We start from the raw sequence: 22,445 nt of genomic DNA, 5'->3' as shown, positions 1-22,445 counted from the left end.
GGCCTCCTCGGGTGGGTCATTTGATGGGTCATCTCTGCAGGCCAAGATGGGACAGGCTCTAGCTGCTCATGTGATGCTGTGCTGAAGCTTCATGGGAGTGTTAGCCTAGCATAGAGAACGTTAACAAGGTGTCAGACAGGAGGCTGCACTGCATGGAAGTAACTGCAATGTACATTGGGGACTTCCAGAGTGTGACAGGCAAGCAGGTGAGAGGGGCAGGGATGGAAAAATTGCAATACAATAAATCAAAGTTGCATACACTACAACCATCAACACACACTCTGCTGCACAATGGCCAGATACAAAAGACGTCAGCATGCGAAAGCCTCAATAAAAAGAACTTTTACATTTTATTGAATAGAACCCTTTCCCATCCAATTTGTATCCTGGTTTTCCTAGGGAGCTTACTCTTTTTCTGCCATTATACAACGACACTATATGCTGGCTAAAGCCAGTACTGCCTGAGGTGACACGTTGGATAGGCTTCGACAGCAGAGAGGCTAGCAATATACAGTAAGAGAACCCCGACGGATGTCTTCCAACATCGGAGCTGTACAGCCTTAAATCATAATGTCTTTAGATGTCAGACAGTGGATTGGAAAGGGTTAAATATCACATTACAGAAGAGACGAGTTCCCAAACACAAAGAAATACTTGAGGTTTGGTGTCCAGAGTGAAAACTCCGGGATGTCAGGATGTCTTCTAAATATAGATTGTGACATAAAAATATATTTTTTTTTTATTTGAAAATTGTTTAAACAACCTGCAACAAGATTTATGTGCAAACTATGAGCAGCATGATATCTCAGCACTCTTATTGTAGAGGGCACTACAGTATTTTAGAGAAATGAACTAAAAAAATCAAGCACCTAGAAGTTGTCGGAATTGAATGCAACTTTGATTGAAACATTTTTGGAATACTTTGAAAAATGATTGTAATGCTGATAAAGTAAGTGAATACGGTGTCGGAGCAACATGATAATTTATTGTGGAAAACTAAGCATGTGAAGGGAGGCTCTAGTACCCTTTTGAGTCACCTCTGGCTTGGATACAAGATGAGATATGGGCGGGCATGGAGGCATGTGGGTTCTGTATGGTATGTTGCATCATATCATTCCACATTTGCTGTAATTGAGCCTTTAGATCGTGCAAACTCTTAGGCTGTTCAAGTTGACATCCCAGATGGTCCCATACATTTTGTATTGTCCATAAATGTTGTGGAAACATTCCTGTAACCCCCTTGCTGTGTGCGGCCGAGCATTATCTTACTGGAAAATGCCTCTTGGAAGCCCTGCCATGAGAGACAAAACATGTGGCTGCAGGATGTTCTGAACTCATCGCTGAGCTGTTATTGTCCTTCGTACCACTACTAGGGGTGACCGAATTTCATATGTGACAGCCCCCAGGCCATCACACCAGCAGTGGGGAGAGTGCTGCTCCACAGCAAACGCAGGATTGAGGTTCTCGCCCTCAGCCATGAACATGTCGGTGCCAAAACTAAACCTCGGTTTGTTGTTGAAGATAATCTGGTTCGCCTCCATGGCAGTCCAATTTCGGCACACCACTGGAAATAGAGGAGATGGTGGATGTCAAGGGCAGCACATGTAATGGGCACTGTCTGGAAATGGTTCCAATAGACACAGGGACCTGTAACAATGGTGCCAGTTGGAGCTGCTCGTGCTTCACTGTATGAGGCTTTCTAAATGCACGAGAAGCAAAAATAAATGCAAAACACAGATAAAATGCAGCATTTTTTTCTGCAGAGACTTTGTAATATGTGTGTATTGATTTTTCATTCAGAAGGTTTCCATAGCTTTTAATCTTATTTCATGCTTTTATTGACTCTCAATGCAACTCAATTTTGAGACTTAAGTCATGTAACCACCTTATTTGGTCATCATGCAGAAGACGTATTTTCTTTACATAGGTGACTGTGAAAGGATTTTTGCAATCTCTATTGACTTTAGTAAAGGATAATTTCTTTTGTGCTGTAGCAGGTTTAAGTAAACCAGGGACTGTTTTTTTTTCCTGTGAAATATGTTTTTTTCTTCGTAACAAACTATACATAAACAAATAGGTAGGATAAAGAAATTTCCTGCAGTTTCCGTGTTTTGACACAGAAGTAAGGGATACCTCTTGGAAGAGAATAGGTTATACTCATGGTTATTACTACCGTTGCTAAATATGTCAAATGTAATTGACAATTAGAGCGCAGTGTCGGATATGAACATGGGTAAGACTGGTCTGCTCAGTTGTTAGAAATGTTAGTATTTTTCTCTCTAAAATTCATTTTCAGAGAATTTGTGTGTGATCTATTATAATTCCTGCCGCCTGTTGTGTGCAAGCAAATGAATCTTGATGTCAGAATAATTGCACCGCGCTAATCATACATATTTCCAATCCTCATGTCACAACTCACAGCGCTGTACCTTTACTGTATAATTATACATTTCAGATTCCTTTCATGCTTTGTGTTGCTAATAAGTTTTGATGTTTCTTAATAATGGCACTAGGCAACCTGTGGCTTAACAGCTGTTATTGAGGATGACAGCCCCAAGCAAAAGGTACAGTTGTTGAAAAGCCATGTGTTTTCTACTTTAGTCATAGTGGGCTTCTGATGCTTTGCAGAAAAAATACTAGCGAACTACTTATTCATTCGGCTCATTTCCCGCACTTGTGCAGATTCATGGACCATAATAAGGTGCCTATACAGGTTCATGGAGGTACTGTTGTACCTTGTCTCCATCACAAGTATGGGTGGAGACCTAGTGATGGGCTTTATATGCCGAGTGTACGCCCACAAGCTAGTGATTGGCTGCCTGGAGCAAGGTCCTAGCAGCTTGGTTTGCCTTGGATGCAGGGTTAGGGTTAGTTAAAGTGTTAGGCTTACATTATTAGCTGTTTACACGTAATAATGTAAGCCTAACACTTAAACTAACTCTGCATCCAAGGTGACCCATCCCCGGAAGCCTACCATCATCTTGGGCGACAGCTCTGATCCCGGCTGCAGCAGCCGCAGGGGTAACCAGAGCACACATGGCTGTGCGGCAGGGAGGCCAGGTGGCAGTGCAGCAGGGAGAGGAGCGTGGAGCACATTTACAGTGGGGGTGGGGGGGGGCGGGAGTGGAGGTTCCAGTCCGCCGGGGAGAGCAACAGGGAGCTGAGTAACAGTGGTCCCGGCTAGTGCAGTGGCCAGGGGTATGAGTTTGGCATCAGGGGAGAAACAAGCTGGCCCCGCTGTCATTGTTCCCTGCTGTTGCCAAAGTACCTCGGCTCTCAGTCTCCTCCCTCCCAGCCACAGAACTAGCCAATCGGAAGCTAGGGTCGTGACGGGGCGTTCACTCCACCAAAGGCCAGTCAGCCCCTAGCTTTCGGTGTAGACATAATACAACAGTACTGTTCATGGGTGCCTTAATACTACCTAAATAAGGCTCCAGTTTTATACAGATGCTAGTTTCAGATTCCATATCGGTGCAACGGAAAAGAAACATATGGCATCTTTCTTTGACTCCGTAATACAACATACATTGACTCTAGAGAAAAATCTATCCAATATATACCACATCCGATGAAGCACGAGGAGCCCCTGTAGCTCCATATTACATTGGCCATAGGAGACTGGTTGAGCTGTTCTATCAATCACCCATATATTCATATAGGATCTGTGTATGGATACATAGTGAGGTTTTTCGGGAGGTTTCCATTGAACAAATGCCATTATAGCCTATGGGTGATAGGTTCTACTGGTTAGGTATCTATCTAATGCATCAGTCTCCAATACGCTATACTGGCATTTCACTAATATGTCTTGAACAGCTCCTGAAATGCTCATCACATGTGTTACATGTATGCCTGTTACAGATGCTTTACAGTGGTATTCATCACACATGGACTATTACAGCATCTGTTTAACAGACATGTTTTTTACAGGATCCTGTTGGAATAGATTAGTGTACTTGACGATTTTTTTTTTTTTTTTGGTGGTATACTGGTGTATTTCAGCCAGGCGGATATGTACACAAAACATAGGTGATGAAGCCCTCTGAACCCAGTCTTAACCTTTTCCAATCCACTGTCTGACGTCTAAAGACATTCTGATTGAAGGCTGTACAGCTCCGATGTCGGAAAATGTCCGGCAGGGTATTCTTACTGTAGATTACTAGCCGCTCTGTTGTCAGGGGCCTCTCCAGCACGTCCCACACCGCAGTACTGGCTTTAGCCACCAGCAGATGGCACCATTGTATAATGGCAGAAAGAGAGAGCCCCCTAGGAAACCCTGAATTCAAAATTGGATTGCAAAGGGTTAAAGGGGTTTTCAAGGCAGATACGATCGATGAACTATTCTCAGGATTGGTCCTCAATAATTGATCGGCTTGGGTCTACCACTCGGGACCCCCGCTAATTGGGCGCCTACTGTCCCTGCCATAATATATGGATCTGCAGCAGATGCTCAGACTCCTGTGTAGCGGTCAGAGCTGGTAAATGCAGGCAGCTGTCATTGATTCTTAATGAGAACTGTGCCTGCAATTACGAGCACCAGCCACTTCACAGGGGTTGGAGTTAACTGCTTCCGCTACATACTCCTATGTTGTGGCATTGATGGTGAGCACCGCTCATGATGTATCCTGAGAATAGGTCATCAGTAGTATTTGCCCTGAAAACCTCTTTAATTTAAGGTGCGTAGTTTATTCATCATTGCAATATGACAGTTGCAAGAGATTTTCTCTGATTACTCCCTTGCGGCTTTCGGCTTTGGAAGGCTTGTTGATGTTTGTCTTATTTTTCACCAAGTCCTACAAGTACTACAATCAAGTAGTTATCCTGTTAACTTCATGGATGACTCTGACGTCTCCTCATATCTTGCTTCATGGATAAATTGTGTAAAAGATTGGGTTTTAATAGATACTTGCTAACCTATCATTTTAACCTTTTAGCTGTTGGCGGTGTTGCTTTTGTTTAGTTTTTTTTCTGTCATTATTTTCCCTCCTACTCTTCCAAGAACCAAATTCTTTTTTTTTTTTCTTACATGGCTATGCGAAGGCTTTTTTTAGTTGGATGAGTTGTAATTTTCTGGATGGAATTATTTATTGTACGGTACTAGAAAATAAATTGAACAACTTTGTTACATTTTGTAAGTGGGGCAAAATCAATGGGTTGTCGAAGAGGCTCTCCTTGTCCCCAACTGATGGTTTAGGTGCTATGGTTGGCATTGAACAAGGCATCTAAGTGATTAAATGGCTGCAAACAGTGCCAGCTTTGATTGCAGCCACCGCAAGTGGGGTGTATGGGACCTTTTACACGTGCGGAATGTTTCTGTAGACGCACAAAATGTAGCAGCATGTATACATGCAGGTTATGGAGTAGAAATCCGCAGCAACAGATTAAGCTGCCCCGTGTGTTTTGCAGAAATAATCTGCGCATGTTAAAGGCCCCTTAGCGCTCTCATATGGCTGATACCTGATGGGTTGGAAGCTGAGCCCGCACCATACTCCAATGTCACCGCATGATGTGCATGTATGTCCAAGTAAAATCTAATGACATTCAAACCTGCCTTTATTTATACCTCGCTGATGATTAAGATTTACCTTTCCTGATTTTCGATCAGGAGAAATTTCACATACATTAAAAAATAAATAAAAAAATTGTCGTCCTAGCTCTGTTGACTGATTTAGCTGCAGGTTTGCTGGCTGCAAGGAGGCCCCATATGTAGTACTTCTCCCCTTCTGTCGTTACCACTGCAATTCGGGCCTGTTCTACTACCCCCTGCAATATTGGTCCAGGCAACAATTACAGTTCTCGCTGCCTGCATCCCAGCTTTACTGATGAAGACGCTCTGTTAGCTTGTGTTAGTATGGGTTACAGTTCCAGCTGTAAGGTATGTTTTAGCTATGCAGTTTTGTGGGCACCTATAAAACTGAAATGACAAAAGCCATTGTATCTTATTACTGTACACCATGTTTTACTATATTATTTTATGCTAACAATATTTTATTTAGCTGTTGTCTTGTTTTCTTGCAGGTTATTTTGGTTCAGGTCAACCCAGGGGAAGCATTTACAATAAGAAGAGAAGATGGACAGTTTCAATGCATTACAGGTTAGAGCTCTGCTTTCACAATTTAACAAGTTAAGCAAGTTTTACAAATGCGATAAAGATTCACTTCTTGAGTACCGTACGTTAAAAAAAAAAATATATATATATATAACAGCTGTTCAAATTTTCCATTATGGCCCTTTTACACGGGCCGCCGGTTGTTTAAATGACTGCACGAGCACTGGCGTCACGGCTAGGGCTGCCAGCACTTGTGCAGAGCGTTTAGACTAAAAGACATCACTGGCTTCTCACTCAGCGCTTCACTTTCATCTAAACGGGCCGTTAGGACTCTAACATCTAAACTGGCTATGGGGCGTGACTGAGTTGTTAAAAGTACAGCTCCAACCAAAGATAAAGGTCAGACCTCAGGAGGCTGTACCTACTGTAGGACTACAGAATGAAGTTTGTCCTGTACTTTGGTTGTAGCTTATTAGGTCATCAATATATTAGATTGATTGGGGACTCATTCACAAGATCTGCAGTGATCAACTGTGAAAAGGGGCCTTGGGATTAATTCGGTTATATCATTTTGGACAGAATTGTACCTGCTGATAAAGCTGTCCCTCGGCCTGTTTGTGTACCCCATTCTTTCTAATGGCAGATGATGGGCTTCTAGTCCCCCACCCCACCTACTCGCCCCTCTACACTATCCTTGCATCACTAGTGTCTTTTGAGCCAGGTTTTCTTTGGCAATGACCTTTTTATTTGCTTGCGATTGGGCTTTAGAGACTTTAAAGCCTGGCCTTAATCCTCTTGTTGTATCTCCCAGGACTTTTATTGTTGTTGGCTTTTACAAATGAACTAGTCCGTTCTAAGAAAGTTACAGCGATGAGTCATTTCTATCTTGGCATTTATTCTGCTTTCTGTTTTTTTTTTCTTTTGCTTCTAACTTGTTTTACTATAGGAATATATTATTCAAAATGTTTGCAATAAAAATACGGTAAGAAACATAAGGGCACGGCATTCGCCTGAGTGTGGTATCCTCTTGTAAATGACTAGGCATAGCCACTACCAAATATGCTACTGTGCCTGGTATCCAGTGAAGAGGCTGCAGTGATCACCAGAGCAGAGGATGGGTCACCAATATTTTAGTCCTGGAAAAGAGGGCATATCCTCCTCTTGGGACCGCCTTCTATGTGTCATTATACAGAGCAGCTCTGTAAGACTCGCTTCTGTTCTGTAACAGTATTTTCCACTCAGTACGACTTTGTGTGTCCATGCCGTTTTCTCCAAAGATCACAGCCGATCACCAAGGGGTACAGAAACTGGACCCATGTTGATCAGCGGTCTTATTTTTAAATACTGGTTGTTTTTGTGAGCCAACCCTTTTAGGGCCCGGCTCCCACAAGTGTGTCGGTACAGCATATTCCACATCTAAGCGATACGCTGTACCAATCTGCCATCGCTGGCCATGTTGCCTCTCACATGACTTGCTGCGTTTTGTTTTTTTTTCCTTGCGCACGTGTTTCGCTCATGTCCTATCTTGACACGTATTTCGTTACCATACACACCAAGATAGTACATGGTGATGAGCGATATACACTCGTGTGAACCCGGCCTTACTCAGAAATCGTGAATGTTGAATGTGATTATTTTCTGTTTACCAGAGAAAAACAAACCTCTCTCAGCCTCGGCCTGGTGTTTCCCTCCAAGGAAATGAATAGTTTCTGCTTTTTGCAAGCTATTTATTCCAGCTTTCACCAGACGCAGTAATTTACAGCGGCTCAGAGATGCCGATCCTTTCTGGGGATTCCAAATTCCTAGCTTATTTCCAGCTTTAAATGTATTTACTTTTGTGTTTTCATAACATACTGACAAAAAAAATAGACGAGAAAGGTAAAATATGGCAGGGTTATGTTTGATGTAAAATGATTTCTTTTAAATCTTTGCATGAGGCAACGCTTTTTTTTTTTTTTTTTTACAGTAAGAATTTTTAAATTTTTTTTTTTTTTAAATTTTTTTTAAAGTGTAATGGTTTCAGTTGTCGACTAGTCCCTGCTTGAAATTTCTTTGGGAAACTTGCATATAAGTGCATTTGTTGTAATCAGCCAGAAGACAGACAGATCTATAATGTTTTTAAAGGGTTATTCTTTTATATTGGCTATAAGCAACCATTATATAAATTTTGTAAATGTTTTTTTTCAAAATAATTACATTTTTTACAAGTTTCCCTTCTTCCCATTGCCACCGATATTCAGCACTGAATGCTGCTTTTATTTACCTACGTTGTGGGGATGTCATGTGAATCAGACTTTTTGATCTGATGTTATTAACCTTCTCTCCTAGGTTATTGGGATTCCCATCCCAGGTATCCTAGATGTTTGTTTGTTGGGTCTTCTGGATGTGGAACAGAGGCAACACAATGTCTATAATTCTCAGGGAGACCCTGATTTTAGCCCATGAATCTATTGCCATGAGGTGGATGGTAGATCGCTGACTCTATCCCAATAGAAGAATATGGTTAACACTATTATCCCATATGAAAGAATTATGTATAAGAATAGGGATACCCTGAGGAACTTCAAGGTATGGGATGCATGGTGTGAGTCACCAATCGCGGTTTACCACCTTTCCCCCAACACTATACAGTGGTAGTTGCGCTTCTGATCTTATTTAGTATGGGAATAAATGGCTCTTATTTCTACGGTAGATTTTTGTAACACCCAAAATGTTTGATGTGATTGGGTACAGTATGTATTTTGTATAGAAGCATGATATTCTGAAGAATAATTTGGACACTAGTATTTTCTCTGAAAGTCTTTTTTTTTCTTTTTTTTTTTTAAAGATTCAAAGTGTTCAGTTGTTTGGCATCTTTCAAATCATTCTGTACTAAACATTTGTCCTATTTTCTTTCTGACTTTATAACATGTGTCCATGTATCAAATGCATGTTTCTTCTCTGCCTTGTTTTATCCTTCAATAACCTGGTTTAAAATAAATAAATAAATAAATATATGTGTGTGTGTGTGTGTTTATATATATATGTATATACACACACACACATGTACATGTTTTTATTTCTGATATCCACCCCAGCTGGCTGCTGCAGCAAATAAACGTTGCCACTGCAGCATAACCTGTAAATGCACCCCTCCACGAGTAGTAATATTGCAGATCTGGCTCTGTGCCATTACTGGACTAGATCTGTTGAATGAAGCTTGAATGCCTTGAAAAAGGAGGTAGTTGCCCCTCTGAAATGCGTTACTATCATGAATGATCATGGTGGCCCCAGTAGTAATGGTGACTCCCATAGACTTTGCCTCCATTTACCATGTGTTACGCATGGGAAATATGCGTTCATAACACGCAGTGACAATACACCCGTGTGAATGAGCCCTTACTCTCTTGGTATCTCTGAACAACCTAATGTTAGTAAATACCCATTTGTGTATTTTAGATGATCTGGTCATTATTACTGTGGTAAAAGGAAGCCGATTGCCACTGTGTATATTTATCCGTTCCTATTTACTTACCGCAGACGCTCTAATCTAGTTCTTCACGGGCTTGCATTTGGAGCCTGAGCATCCATAGGCTTTCTTTTGGACATGCATCTTTAAATAGGATGTTTCAATGTTGTATTTAATGAGACTTGCTGTCTTGCTATCTCAGGTGGGGCCTTCCATAGTAGCGATACGTACTTCATTAACAAAATCTATATGGTAGCTGGAGAGGTTACAATATGATAAATAGCCGTCTGCAGGGAAGGCATGGCTACCAAACCATTGCATTAATCATTCTCTAGATTGCATATTTTATGACCACTGAAGGAACAAATGAGCTCAGATGTTGCAGTTTTTCTTTATGCTTCAATTGTTGTTTTTAATGAGGAGCTTATGCTTTACAGATGCGTGTAGGGTATTTACAGTATATATACATATGAGAACAGACAGAACGGATCTACAGTAATATCTGCAAATTGCTATATAATGTGTGTATAGTTTAACTTGCTACACTCCTGTAATGGAAATAATTATATGTATTTGTCTAATATCTAATAGGACAGCAAATATCTAGTCTACTGGACGAGATCTGCACTTTTTACAATTACAGTTGCTTTAATAGCGAAGGCTTTTTATAGCATTGTACAGCAATCGCTCTTATCAGTCCCCCAATCTAATTTCTTATCAGTATGGTTTGGGAGTGTGGGAACAAAAAGGAGTGCCAGGAGGCAACTCAAGCAAACCTTGAGAAAGCATACAAAATTTATCGTGATGTAGCTCCTAGCAGAATTATCTAGGACCCCAATGGTGCAAAACATTGCTGCCCAACGAGTCACATGCTGTGGAGTCATAGGCACTGTATATGAAACACAGCTCCGTGGCAGGGCTGGGAGCGTTGGAGAGGGGGAAACTGGGCAATTGCCCAGAGCCACCATTTCCAAGGGGGCTGCCAAGCGATCTGAGACACTGACTAGATTTTCTAATGTGCAAGTGTAAAGACAGGTTGCAGCACCCTCCCTGAGCAATGGCATCGCAGTAAGGTGGCCCAAGGGCCCACTGATACAATTGCATCTGGTCTCCACCACAAATATGGGTGGAGACCTAGTGATGGGCTGTACACACCCACAAGCTAGTGATTGGCTGCCTGCAGGAGGGTCCTAGCAGCGTGGTGATTTACTTATTGCTGGGATGGAGGGTTAGGGTTAGTTTCAGTGTTAGGCTGCCTGTCCAGGGAGCAGGAGCCAGCAGACGGATCTCCGCGGTGAGACTACCTGACAGGCTCACCGCGGAGCGTCGTGGCAATTCACAGCATGCTACGATTTGCTGCCCGCAAGCAGAGAATCGCTATGATTTTTCGCTCGTGAACATGGGGTCAAAGCTATGGAAAGCATGCACTGTGTTTCCACGGCCGGATTATCGCCACGGTAGTGCAATGCAAAAACGCCCGTGGACAGGCAGCCTTAGGCTTACATTATTAAATGTAAATGGGTCCATGTGAGAGCGGAGCGGCATTAACATGAAAGTATTTACAGCTACTCATGTAAGCGTAACACTGAAACTAACCCTAACCCTCCATCCCAGCCAAAACTCATTCCCGACGCTGCTAGGAGCTTGCCGGCCATCTAACATTATCTCAGCCCCCACCCACCGCCATGGAGGGAGCGTTTGTCGTTGAAATTTTTTATCTCAACCCCCCCCCCCCCCCCCCCATCCGAGCGCTAGCCCCATTGAAAACATGCAGTAAATCGGGGGCTTCTGACATAGCTGTGACGGCTGTGGCAGGAGTTTCCTTCATCGTCGCAGGGATGAGGGAATCCTCTGCCACAGCTGTCACAGCTGTGGCAGAAGTCCAGGATGCTATCCCATTGCTTTCAATGGGGTCGGCGCTGCTGCCGGCCCCATTGAAAGCTGTGGCTTTGTGGCAACCCCCGCATCATGATTTTTGGGAAGGGCTTGAAATATAAGCTAGTCGTCAATGACTAGCAAAGCTATTGATAGCATCCTGGACTTCCTGGGCTTTTGCCACAGCTGTCAAAGCTGTGGCAGAGGATTCCTTTATCCCCGTGGGATGAAGGAAACTCCTGCCACATCTGTGGCAGAAGTCTGTGATATTCTCCCTATGTTTTCAACGGGGCTGGTGCTGCTGCCGCTGGCCCCATTGAAAACACTGAGCAATATCGCAGATTTTTTCTCTGCAATGCGAAGCTCTGCTAGAACATTGCAAATGAGTATGAAACCATTGAAAAATCATTGGTTTCATAATCATCGCTATTGCATCGCAGGGAAAAAAAAATCGCAAGTGGGTGTCCACCCTTACATTGGCCGGCGCTCTTTTTTGTGCCGTAACTGCTCTGGTTGTGTCATTGTGGGGAGACTGGAGTGGTGAGGACAGGAGCGAGCGAGTCTTGCAGCGAAAGGAGACCGGAGTGGTGAGTCGCAGGAACTGAGGGGGAACGAGCCGTGCAGCCAATCAGGGACTGGGGGCGTCACCTGGCTGTCAAACTGTTTTACCCTGGTCAACACCCACCACTTCTGGTGTTGACAAGGTACAATAGTACCCTTTACCCTCCACCTGTCTTATATATGTATATTGCACACCCATCCATTCCAACAAATTTCGGGAGTCATGGTTCCCACATTCAAAATCCGCTGTTTGCCTATGATCCAGGGGGCTGTTTGTGCTGCTTGACACATTCTTAAAGAGGCTGAGTTTGATATCACAACCCCCTTAAGTTTTCATCGCTCTTCATCAAGCTGCTTTTTCCTTTCATCCATAGCGCTGTCACACCTACGTTCTGATAATCACTATATAGAGTTACAGTTAGTAGGCATATTGTTGTGGTATTATTGGCAATATTGGTCATTATATAGTGCAGTTTGTTCAAAAACAGTACGGAGGTAATATTTAGTCCTGGTATTTGATATCATTAGAGATGTACATAAATGCTTATTTTATTTTATTTTTGAAAAACCTAGCAACACCTCTGAAAGTACTAGAGTACAGCGCTGCAGCGCACGGCACAATATCTCCTGAACATCCTGAATGTGACTGTTTTCAATCCTGTATTTTCAGTATTTGGGGCCACATTTTAAATTTTTCCCATTGCCACACTTTCTCTAAAACTGGCCCTCCTCCCCGTTCCCTCACCCATAACTAGTTTATGGGGCTGAAAGGTTATGACCTATCCCTTTTTAAAAACCTCTACCACCAATATATGGGGTCATCTAGTTTGGAAGGCTTTCTAGGAAATAATTATGCTGCTCTCCACTGCTATCAGTTTTATTCAGTATAAATAATCATGTTTGGCCGCTTTCACATCTGCGCTGATGACCTCCGTTCAGAGATTCTGTCACAGATCCGGCACCAAATACCGGAAGAAGTGCTGCCTGCAGACTACTAAGTAGAAACCAAATGGGGGCTCCATTATAGTCAATGGAGTCCATTGGGCTCTGGCTTGGTTCCGTCATAGGACAGAAACGTTCGGCCAGGGGATTCTCCTTTCTTTCCTGCTCCCCAAACGGAACCCCCGGCGCAGATGTGAAAGCAGCATTAATTTGTCTGTACACGCGTGCAATTTCACATTAATCCTCTACTGTAACATACTCTTATTAAATGCTTTAAACCCCATAATGTGCAAATAACCTATTTAGCCTGAGAAAATCTTTTAATAGCTCCTAGCGGTTGTCAATTGCCTTCGGAAATGTATCAGGACTAATATGTGTGTGTATACACTGGCAGAGATATGTGAAATGTTTTCTCCGTTCCTCATGTGGTGTTCTAGAAATAGACATATCGTCTCTATTCTAGCGAGCGGAGTCAGAACTGTATGAATGGGCATCATTGCTTGCTGAATGATCCATTCATGAAAATCTGTGTGCTGCACACATCGTGAATGGAGATGACTCATTCAGGGCACTGTCCCAAGCCTCTGCTGAGAGCCATTAAACGCTGCTTGACATCACAAGGAAAGCCATGCTATAGATGGGTTGGCTGGGTGGAAATTGCCAGACATCCAGAGAACCAGGGGGAGAAAATACTGCATGCAAATCAGGATGAGTCATTTGTAATTAAATCCTGAAAGAGTCATAAAGCATCTTTATGTGAAGAGGCGGTGACAAATTTTAACTACAGCTCTTACAATAAAGTGAGATTCTGCAGTCATTTTTATTTTATTTTATTATAGATTACCTGAGTGGGAAGGGAAACTGCTTCTATATTAATTGAAGTAGTTCGCAGAGCTGGGGAACGCAGGGGCAGCCTGTAACTTTTTGTTATGCAAGATCGGTTAATGGTTGTCTATAAAATGTTGCTGATATAGAATATCCTCCTTCCTGTGGATTTACTTCAGACGTAGGTGGGAGGTATTGTAAATGTTACATAGCTGCTGACACAGATTGCAAGTGGATTCTAGTTGAAAAAAAACCAGCAACATATATTGTTAAATCCTTATCTAAAAGTAGCGATTGGGACAGCTGCAAACAGAATACCGGAGATCCAGCCCATTGGGCCCAAAATACTAACTTGCAGAAACCAAGTTCACGACCATGTTTTCACCGCATAGTACACGTGTGTTGCACGGCCGCCTAATGGGGTCAGTGAAAAGTCAATGGACATTCATTGATTCATGCACATGTGTGTGTATAGGCACTGATATGCACAAGAAATAGATCTCAGCATGATTGTTTCTCTGCGTACCACGCAGCGTAAGCCCTATACGTTGGTATAGGCAGCGTATGAAATGCTGTCCATAGACAATACAATGCATGTGGGCGGTGTTCTCATATGCATCCCCACTATGAAACAGACCGGAGAATAAAAAAATAAAAAAAAGTCACACTGCGCATGTTCATGTGATATGCAAGCATGCGCAGTGCACTCGCAGCCATATGCGGTCTCTGCCGGCTCTCTGCCAGCAGAGCTGCCGTTTACAAGATCGGACCCAAAGCAGGTCCACACAAAAAGTGCACAATCAAAGAAATTGAATGTAATGTAATCTTTATTAACATAAAAGTGTAAAAAAGAAACCATTTCATTAAAAACACTTAAAAATGCACAACCTCATGCCAGCTAGCGCTATATTGCCAACAGGTCAAGATTCCTATATTTGAAGTGCACAATGATACCGGGCAAGTAATAGCAAAGCAGGCTAGTAATTGGTTTTAATAGTCACAAACTGTATAAGCAGCAATGGCATTGAAAAAGTGTCAGTGAGGCCCATTTAAAAGGAAAGTGTCAGTGCATACGGTCTACCATAATCTATAAAGTTCAATGAATCCATTATAGGCTGCATATAATCAAATGATGTGACACCTGATACACCAAAAGGAGTTTATACAAAAGCAAAAAGGAAGGTACGCCACAATATAGCATATATCATGGCTAAAAGGTGATTCAGACACAACGATTTTTCGCTCAAAAATCGCTCGAAGCCGTCTTTTGACCGATAATCGTTGTCTTACTGTACTGACATCATGCAGTTTTCGTTAAGCCATCGCTGATCTTTCAGGAATTCACAGCGGAATACAGCTGATACTATTGTTTCAGCTGTATCCCACTCCCCGAAGACAGCTTCCCAGCTGTGTTCTCCATACCACGGTTGGAGCGCTCGGCTGTATAACAGTCGGGCGCTCCGAGCAGAGAACAGCTCGATGCAGAAGACAAGCGGGGACACCCCGCTTGTGTTCTGCATCCTCCGCTCGTAGTGCTCAGCTGTATAACAGCTAGGCGCTCCAAGCAGAGAACGGCTGGATGCAGAAGACAGTCGGCCGGGCTTGTCTTCTGCATCCCCCACTTGAAGGGCAAGGTGATTGGTCAAACGTTGAGCGATCACCTTGCGCTGTAAAAAGCACACAACGATTATCGCTCAAAAATTGTTCAAAAGATTTTTTGAGCGATAATTGTTGTGTCTAAACCAGGCTTAAGGTTTAGGAAGCATGGTTAGGGCTTAGAAAACAATTGTAAATTAAGAAGATGGCAAAGGCTATAATAAGTTGTATACTTGACCTGAGGTGGGAGGATGTATTCCACATGTATTGCCATATACTTGACAGCAGAGGTCCCCAACCTTTTGTACTTTGTGAGCCACTTTAAACCTTGAGTGATGGTCAGGAGCCACATTCAACTAAAAATTGGAGAGGCCTATTAAACGGGTTTTTTGAGTACCTAAACATTGGTGGCAGTGGGGGGGGGGGGGGGGGCAGGCTTAATAATTATCACCAAAATTGTCATTCTAGGTGAATAATGTAAATGGCAGTTAGACTAGGTACAAATGGGATGGAAATTCCACGGCCTGGCTGCACCGAAAAGCCGCAAGATTCAGAACCCGCGGCATTTCGTCACAGATTTTGGAGCAGTTTGGCCGCCAGCATTCCGTTGCGGCGTTCTCTCTCCTCATAGAGAGATAGAGAGGACTGAGGCCGCAATGGAAAAAAAAAGAATTGACATGCTGCGGCTGTCAACTCCGAGCCACATCGCCGGTTCCGCCCAGCTTTGCCGCAACTGATTGGCTGCCCCTTGTGGACGAGATTTTTGCAAAATCTCGTCCACATGGCTGGCAAATCCCAGGATTAGGAGCCGCGGGCGGGTTTGCTGCACAGAATTTCTGTGGCAAATCCGTCCTGCGTGAACCCAGCCTTAGAGCTCTAATTGCTGGACTGCATCTAGATTTGCAGATTCAGCCCAGTAATTATTGGGAAAATCCTACATGAGCGCTAGTGGCTGACACAAGAGCTTGAGTTCTCCCCTAAAGTTGCCAGGCTGAACCTGCAAGCACAGGTGCAGCCTGGCCATTAGTGGTTTTACAGGAGCATTAACAGCGCGCTATGTAATGGCATCTTTGGAGTCCTTGCACATCAGTGGAATTTGGCCACAGGACGCACTGCACGGGCTTGTGCAGAATTGAAAATGGCATAATTCTGCTGCAATTCCACATCGAAAGCGACATGTAGCTATGCAGGTTTTGGTGAGGCATTTCTGAGCATCAGCTCCTGCTGCGTCTTGCGGTGTGTCCTCCTGCCAAAATGCAGCCCGTGGTAAAAGCTCCCTTAGAGGGTGCTATTATACGAGCACTAGAGGCTGTCGCTCACTAGCATCCGCGTTTTTCTGACAATTGCCAAGTTGTACCTGCAAGCACAGGTGCAGCCTGGCAATTGGCGCTATTATCCGAGCATTAACTGCACTCGTGTAATAGCGCCTTTAGGGGATTACTAATGTGTGTTAACAGCTTAAATGGAGATTCTACCCATCACACAATTACATTGATGTGAAAACTCTGAAGCATTTGATTTTTCTTTATGAACGAGATTCATATATATGCAAGTACTAGTGAGTATAAATAAGTTATTAGTCTTTTTTTTCTGACTCTTCCTTAGGAAAGGATATTATAACTTATATCTTTTCTGCTTACACTTGTTGTATATAGTGTTAATAATTTAAGATTATTGTATCCTAATGAGCGAAACTGTTTTATAAAGTTAATGGCACATACAATGATTAAACTGATAGAGTGCTAAAAAAGCAATAAATATGTTTTATGCATGTAAATGATGCAAACAAATGCAGCTCAGAAAGCATTTCTTAGTGCTGGAGTCATAAAATAAATAACAACTGGTTATAAAGATAGTGACTCGGGACTGAACAGCTGGATCATTATCTGGGATTGGAGTCATTTAGAAACCATGCACAAGGTAATATATGCTCAGTTGTCAATATCAGCTTGAGATATGGCAGGTTTTAGAAGCAGATCGTTCATGTCCTGCCACCCACCCAGCTCATGTAACCACTAAATAACTGTTATCCCAGATATGGGCAAGATATTGTAGACTTTGTTATATCAATATAGGATACAAAGTTGTTTTTTTTTGTGTTTTTTTTAGTGATTACAAAATAATACAAAAAGTTAATCACTACTAACTAATTTATGTTACTACTGGGTTGCCACCAGCCCTGTGCTATGGCTAATCATTTTTAATCAAGACATTGTACCAAGTTAGTCTTTTCACAGTGGAGCAGGTGTCTACGCCCCTGAATTCTTCAGTTTTTTTTCAAAAACTACTATGTATTCTTCCCTTCTACTTTGTCACTTCTGTTCTGACTGATCTGCTTATAAAACAGTTCAATATGAATGACTGGAATGAAACTTGGCTTACATAACAGTTTGTTGTGACGTCCGTCCGTCACCTTACATTGGCCATCATTTATAATCCCAAGTAGTGTGATTTTATTATGGGGTTTGATCTTGCTAATTTAGCACAGTTGCCTGTTTAAAGTAAAGTTGGAGGGAATATTATTACTTTACACCCCCAGCCCTCTTTCTCCAAACCACACCACTATAGCAACAAGTAAATGCTAAGGTATCCATGCTCTGTCACTGGGTTTAGAATTCTCTTTCGGCTTTGTGTCAGCCGGGACTAGAGGTGCTGTTCTAATGAAATATACACTGATTGACTGGCTAGCAGCGCCTCTCTACAGTACAGTGTGGTACGGTACTAGTGCAGTATGTCTCCACGTAGGGAAGTATGGGCGCAGACATGGGTTGGCTGGGCTGAGTTACAGGGAACGCCCAGATCACGCCCACAGCTGCGGATTGGCTGCCGCACACACACCTCCCCAGACACACATGTACCGGCCACCCCCCTGACAGCTCCCCCAGACACCGGCCCCGTTGGCGATCTCTCTGCTGCCCTCCCTCTCACTGAACTGTGGTTAGTATGAGACGTTACATTTTGCAGGATAAGTTGTAGTTATTATAGGAACCAATTTTGGGTGAATATAATGTATTCAATAACTTTTTATTTACATTTTTTGGATGTGGGATAATGGGAAACAAAAAAAAAAACATTTTCAGTATTGTTTTTAGAATTTATTTTTAAGGCATTCACTGTGTGGTATAAATATTGTGTTAACTTTAGTCATTGGTTTACGATTACGATTCTGACATTAAAAAAAACAAAAAAACATTTGGTATATTTTACTACTTTGGCACAATATTAACTTTTTTCTTTACAAATAGACTTTTTGTGCATCACCACAGTCCAGGACCAGAGGTGTGGGAGGGCTGTTTTATTTTTATTTTTTTAGTTTGCAGGATGACTTGTAGTTTTATTGGTACCAGTTTGAGGTTTATATGACTTTTTAATTTCTTTTTATTGCTATTTTGGGGAAGCAAGATGACCAGAAAACAGATATTTATTTCTTTCTTATGGAATTTATTATGCTGGATAAATATTTTTTTTTAAAGTACGAATGTTAGAGATGTGTCTAATAATTTTGTGCTTTTTTTCTGTTTTTACTTGTTCAATATTCAAAGCATTGTGCAAGGGGATTTTTTTTTTCTATGATTTTTTTCTGTAAAAACTTTTAGATGCCATGGTCAACAATAACTGTGTCATCTGTCGTTAAACAGCGTAAACATTTTCCTTTTCTGCGATAGAAAAGGACCCCCATATGTGACAATCAGAGAGAAAATATTTTCTCTGATTGATGAGAGAGGTCGTTACACAATTACCCTCCGGTGGGACAATACTTTCAACATATAGTAGTGGTCACAGCATCAATAATTGTACAATGAGGGACAGCTGTACAATGAGGGACAGCTGTAATGGATCTATTAGCATGGGAACTATAATATGCATAGACAGAAGATTAATGCTGACTGAGCTCTTGTAGGATGGGCTTCGCACTGAACTCGGGAAAAGAATTCCCTACAAGTGAATCAAACTTCAGAACTGCTGGGTGCAAATCTCCTGTGAGAGACTGACAAGACTGAAGTATGTGACATGTGATCTGGGGTAGCGCCTGAACTAGTTAATGCGACTCATTATGTTTCATTTCAGTCCTGTCTCCAGTGGAGCTCACAGTCAAAATTCCCTTGGTAGGCTGTCAATTAACACATCAATATGCGTTGTACCGCTTGCTTGAAGTTTAGACACCATTCATGTATAACAATGGAATGAGGAGCGAGTGTTACTGTCTGGTATGATCTCTGTCATCTTAATCTGATCCTTTCACTGACTGCAACCTCAACATCTTGGCATCCTAGAATACATCTTGAATGATCACCCCATGCAAAAAGGAAAAGTACTGGAACTATTCCAAGCCACCAAAGCTATTGATTCCGTGCTGACTGTAAGTGTTGATTGGTTATGTGTCAGCGTCAGCAGCGATCTCTATTGTTTCAACGGGCCGTGGTCTTTGTGTTTGATCCTGTCACTGCCTGCGTCAGTGATGCATATCATTGCCCATGTGATGTCAAAGTGTGGGTGTTCTGTTAGAGAGAACAGTTCATCTAATGTGCTGCTGTAAAAAGCCAGCACTGCTGCCTCTCAGGGAATAACAGCGAGTGATTCATCGCTGTTCACATTAGCCTGATGCTAAGTATAGAACCATTCACGACCCGCTCATCCGCATGGATTAGTATCTCCGCTTGCTAAGCTCAGGGTGCCAAAATGCTTAGCTAAATAAAGAAGGGAGAGGAAAATACATGTTGCCCGAGTATCAAAGTATAAACATCTCTGAGTATACGGAGCATGTAATTCTATAATTAGTGTGTGGTACAGGTCCGATACTTTTATTATTAGAATGAGCTCTCCCTCGGTCGGATTTACTGTTCTTTGTGGTTCCCTGCCAGAGATAACACCCTCGCACTGCATGTTGGCACGCTAGTCCTCTGACAGGCTATGTAGCTTAATTGGAAAAAGACTCCAGGTCCAGCAAGTTCAAGAAGACCAAGATCCTAGTTAACCCAATTGACACGGAGATCGCTGATAAATCTTTATGAAGAGTGGTCCAATTTGCCTTTACTTGTAGAGACATTTCTTTCTGACCTCTAGCGGCGAATATACTGAATCGGCATTCGGCTAAGCAATTATTCTATTTTTCTGGCATTAAAGGGGTATTCTATTAAGGAGACGAAATGTAAAAATCTGTCCATCGCCTGGTGGTATCACAAATCCATATGTATGTTTCATACTTCACATAGACCTTTTTTGCACTTGCGTACCTGCTCACCTCATCCCTACATTGCATTGCGATTGGTGTTTTCAATATGGCCAATGTGACCGCTGAAGAATACATTTCCGGCAATTCTGTGCTCTCCTCTCTCAGGAATGTTCCTGTTGGATTGGGATTGGAATGAGGTCACGGCGTCAACCATGGTCACGTGATGCACACGCCTATGCATGCTCAGTGTCATTCCAGTATTTGATGCCAACGTGAGAATTTCTTTGCAGTTGTGTGGATGGGTTGGTCAGCTGGAAAGCATGTGTCCCAGCAGGCCAGTCGGCATCTGTACACATTTATTCTGGTTCCTCCTCCTAGAGGACGCCGGTAATATTTGTAGTCTGAAGGTGTTTCTAGTCAAGATGGAGGCTCCTGTCCTGTTTGATAAGTCTGTTTAGTGTTAAGGATATTTGGGGTGTTACAGATCTGTCTTGAAGTCAGGGTTACCCCAGGTTCCTGGCATGGGGTTGCCCTTATCAGGGCCTGTGCTCCACTTTTAGATAGGATTTCATCACATTAGTAGGCTAGGGTCAGATCTCCCATTGTCCCACTCTTTTTGGTTTTGTTATAACTATTTTGTGTTCTCCACATTGGCATACTGTGTGTTTATCTGTCCTTTTGGAACAACAAATTACGTCTCATCCGGACGAGGCATTTTGTGTCCAGCTAGGATCTAACATGCACGTTCATACTTGGTTTTTCCCTCTGCAGTTTGAGAGGGGATTATTTTTGTGCATGCGCAAATCTAAAAGCGCTCAACGAACATGAATTTACAATGCGCATGCTCGGCCTAACATACATTTTTGTCTGATGCACATTCATGGCAATTCAACAGCAATCAGTAGGAAAGGTTTCAACTATACTGTGCGTTCATGGACACTGCGGGAGCATACAAGTTTAGAGGATGTAACCGATGGAAACATGCTATGGTGGGGGGGGGGGGGACTATGAAGGTAAATGTTTTTACTCTGCAGGATTAGAAAAATGAAAATTACATTATACAGCAATCTCTAATCAGCTGTTCCCCAGGCTAATGTGCAGGTGTGGTACTGTAGGCAAAGTTTGCATTGACGTGAATGGCAATTTAGCCTGTTATTCCAAGCTGGGCCACTGCTGTGAGAAGGGAGCTGTCTGCAAAAATCTGCTCAGTGCAGAGGCATACCAACCCAGTAAACAGCTGATGAGCAGTAGATCCCTGCTAGTCTACTATTAATGACCTTACCCGAGGACAAGCCATTGACCGTTTACAAATGGACAACCCCTTTAAATGAACACATACCGTAATAAGATATGTTGGGTAAATATAAAGAGGGCAACTACTAATGTACATTTTAAAGAGGGTTTCTAGCAGTAAAGATTTAGTACCTATCCACAGTGTAGGGTGATACGTGTTGTATCAGTGGTGCCTGTCAGACTACTGAGCTCTCTACTATAGCTATATTGGGGTTCCCGCTAGGTAATAGTGTCTCTGGGAAACTTCTGATGGAAATGCTCATCAGATCTTAAGAATAACAAAAATGTGATTGTTGCTGGTTTAAGGGTACATTCCAACAAAGCGCATTTTGTGGTGCGGATCCACAACAGGTTTTACCTGTTCAATTGATAAAGGTGATGGCTACAACAGATTCATGTCAAAATCTGCATAAACATTCTCACCAATGGCACGAATTTTGACATGGGTTTACGTACTGAGTTTACGTTTTCCGCTGCAGAAAATCAACACCAATTCCGCTATATGTGAACATAAGTCATTTCTTGTAAAAGAAGCCTTTACACTTTGATATTTAGAATTCTTAATTTTGATAAAGATTTGGAATTCTAAATTATGTAAAACAGTAAAAATTTAAATTTGTGGGCATATGTGATTTTTCAATAGTTTTATTGCTGACACCCACTTTTATACTAACCCACTTTCT

At 42.4% G+C, this 22,445-nt stretch overlaps 1 protein-coding gene across 4 annotated transcripts in view; it reads left to right on the top strand.

Annotated features, from left to right (window-relative positions):
• FNDC3A (fibronectin type III domain containing 3A) overlaps nucleotides 1-22,445 on the top strand; it is a 187,750-nt gene that overhangs the window by 101,244 nt on the left and 64,061 nt on the right. For all 4 annotated transcript variants that reach the window (XM_066583972.1, XM_066583979.1, XM_066583986.1 and 1 more), the window contains exon 3: nucleotides 6,019-6,094. In XM_066583972.1, coding sequence (XP_066440069.1) covers nucleotides 6,019-6,094 — 76 coding nt within the window. The remainder of the gene's footprint in view (nucleotides 1-6,018; nucleotides 6,095-22,445) is intronic.

Source organism: Eleutherodactylus coqui, chromosome 1 (genome assembly GCF_035609145.1).
Source record: "Eleutherodactylus coqui strain aEleCoq1 chromosome 1, aEleCoq1.hap1, whole genome shotgun sequence".
Taxonomy (NCBI): domain Eukaryota; kingdom Metazoa; phylum Chordata; class Amphibia; order Anura; family Eleutherodactylidae; genus Eleutherodactylus; species Eleutherodactylus coqui.
This window is presented reverse-complemented; position numbering and strand designations above follow the sequence as displayed.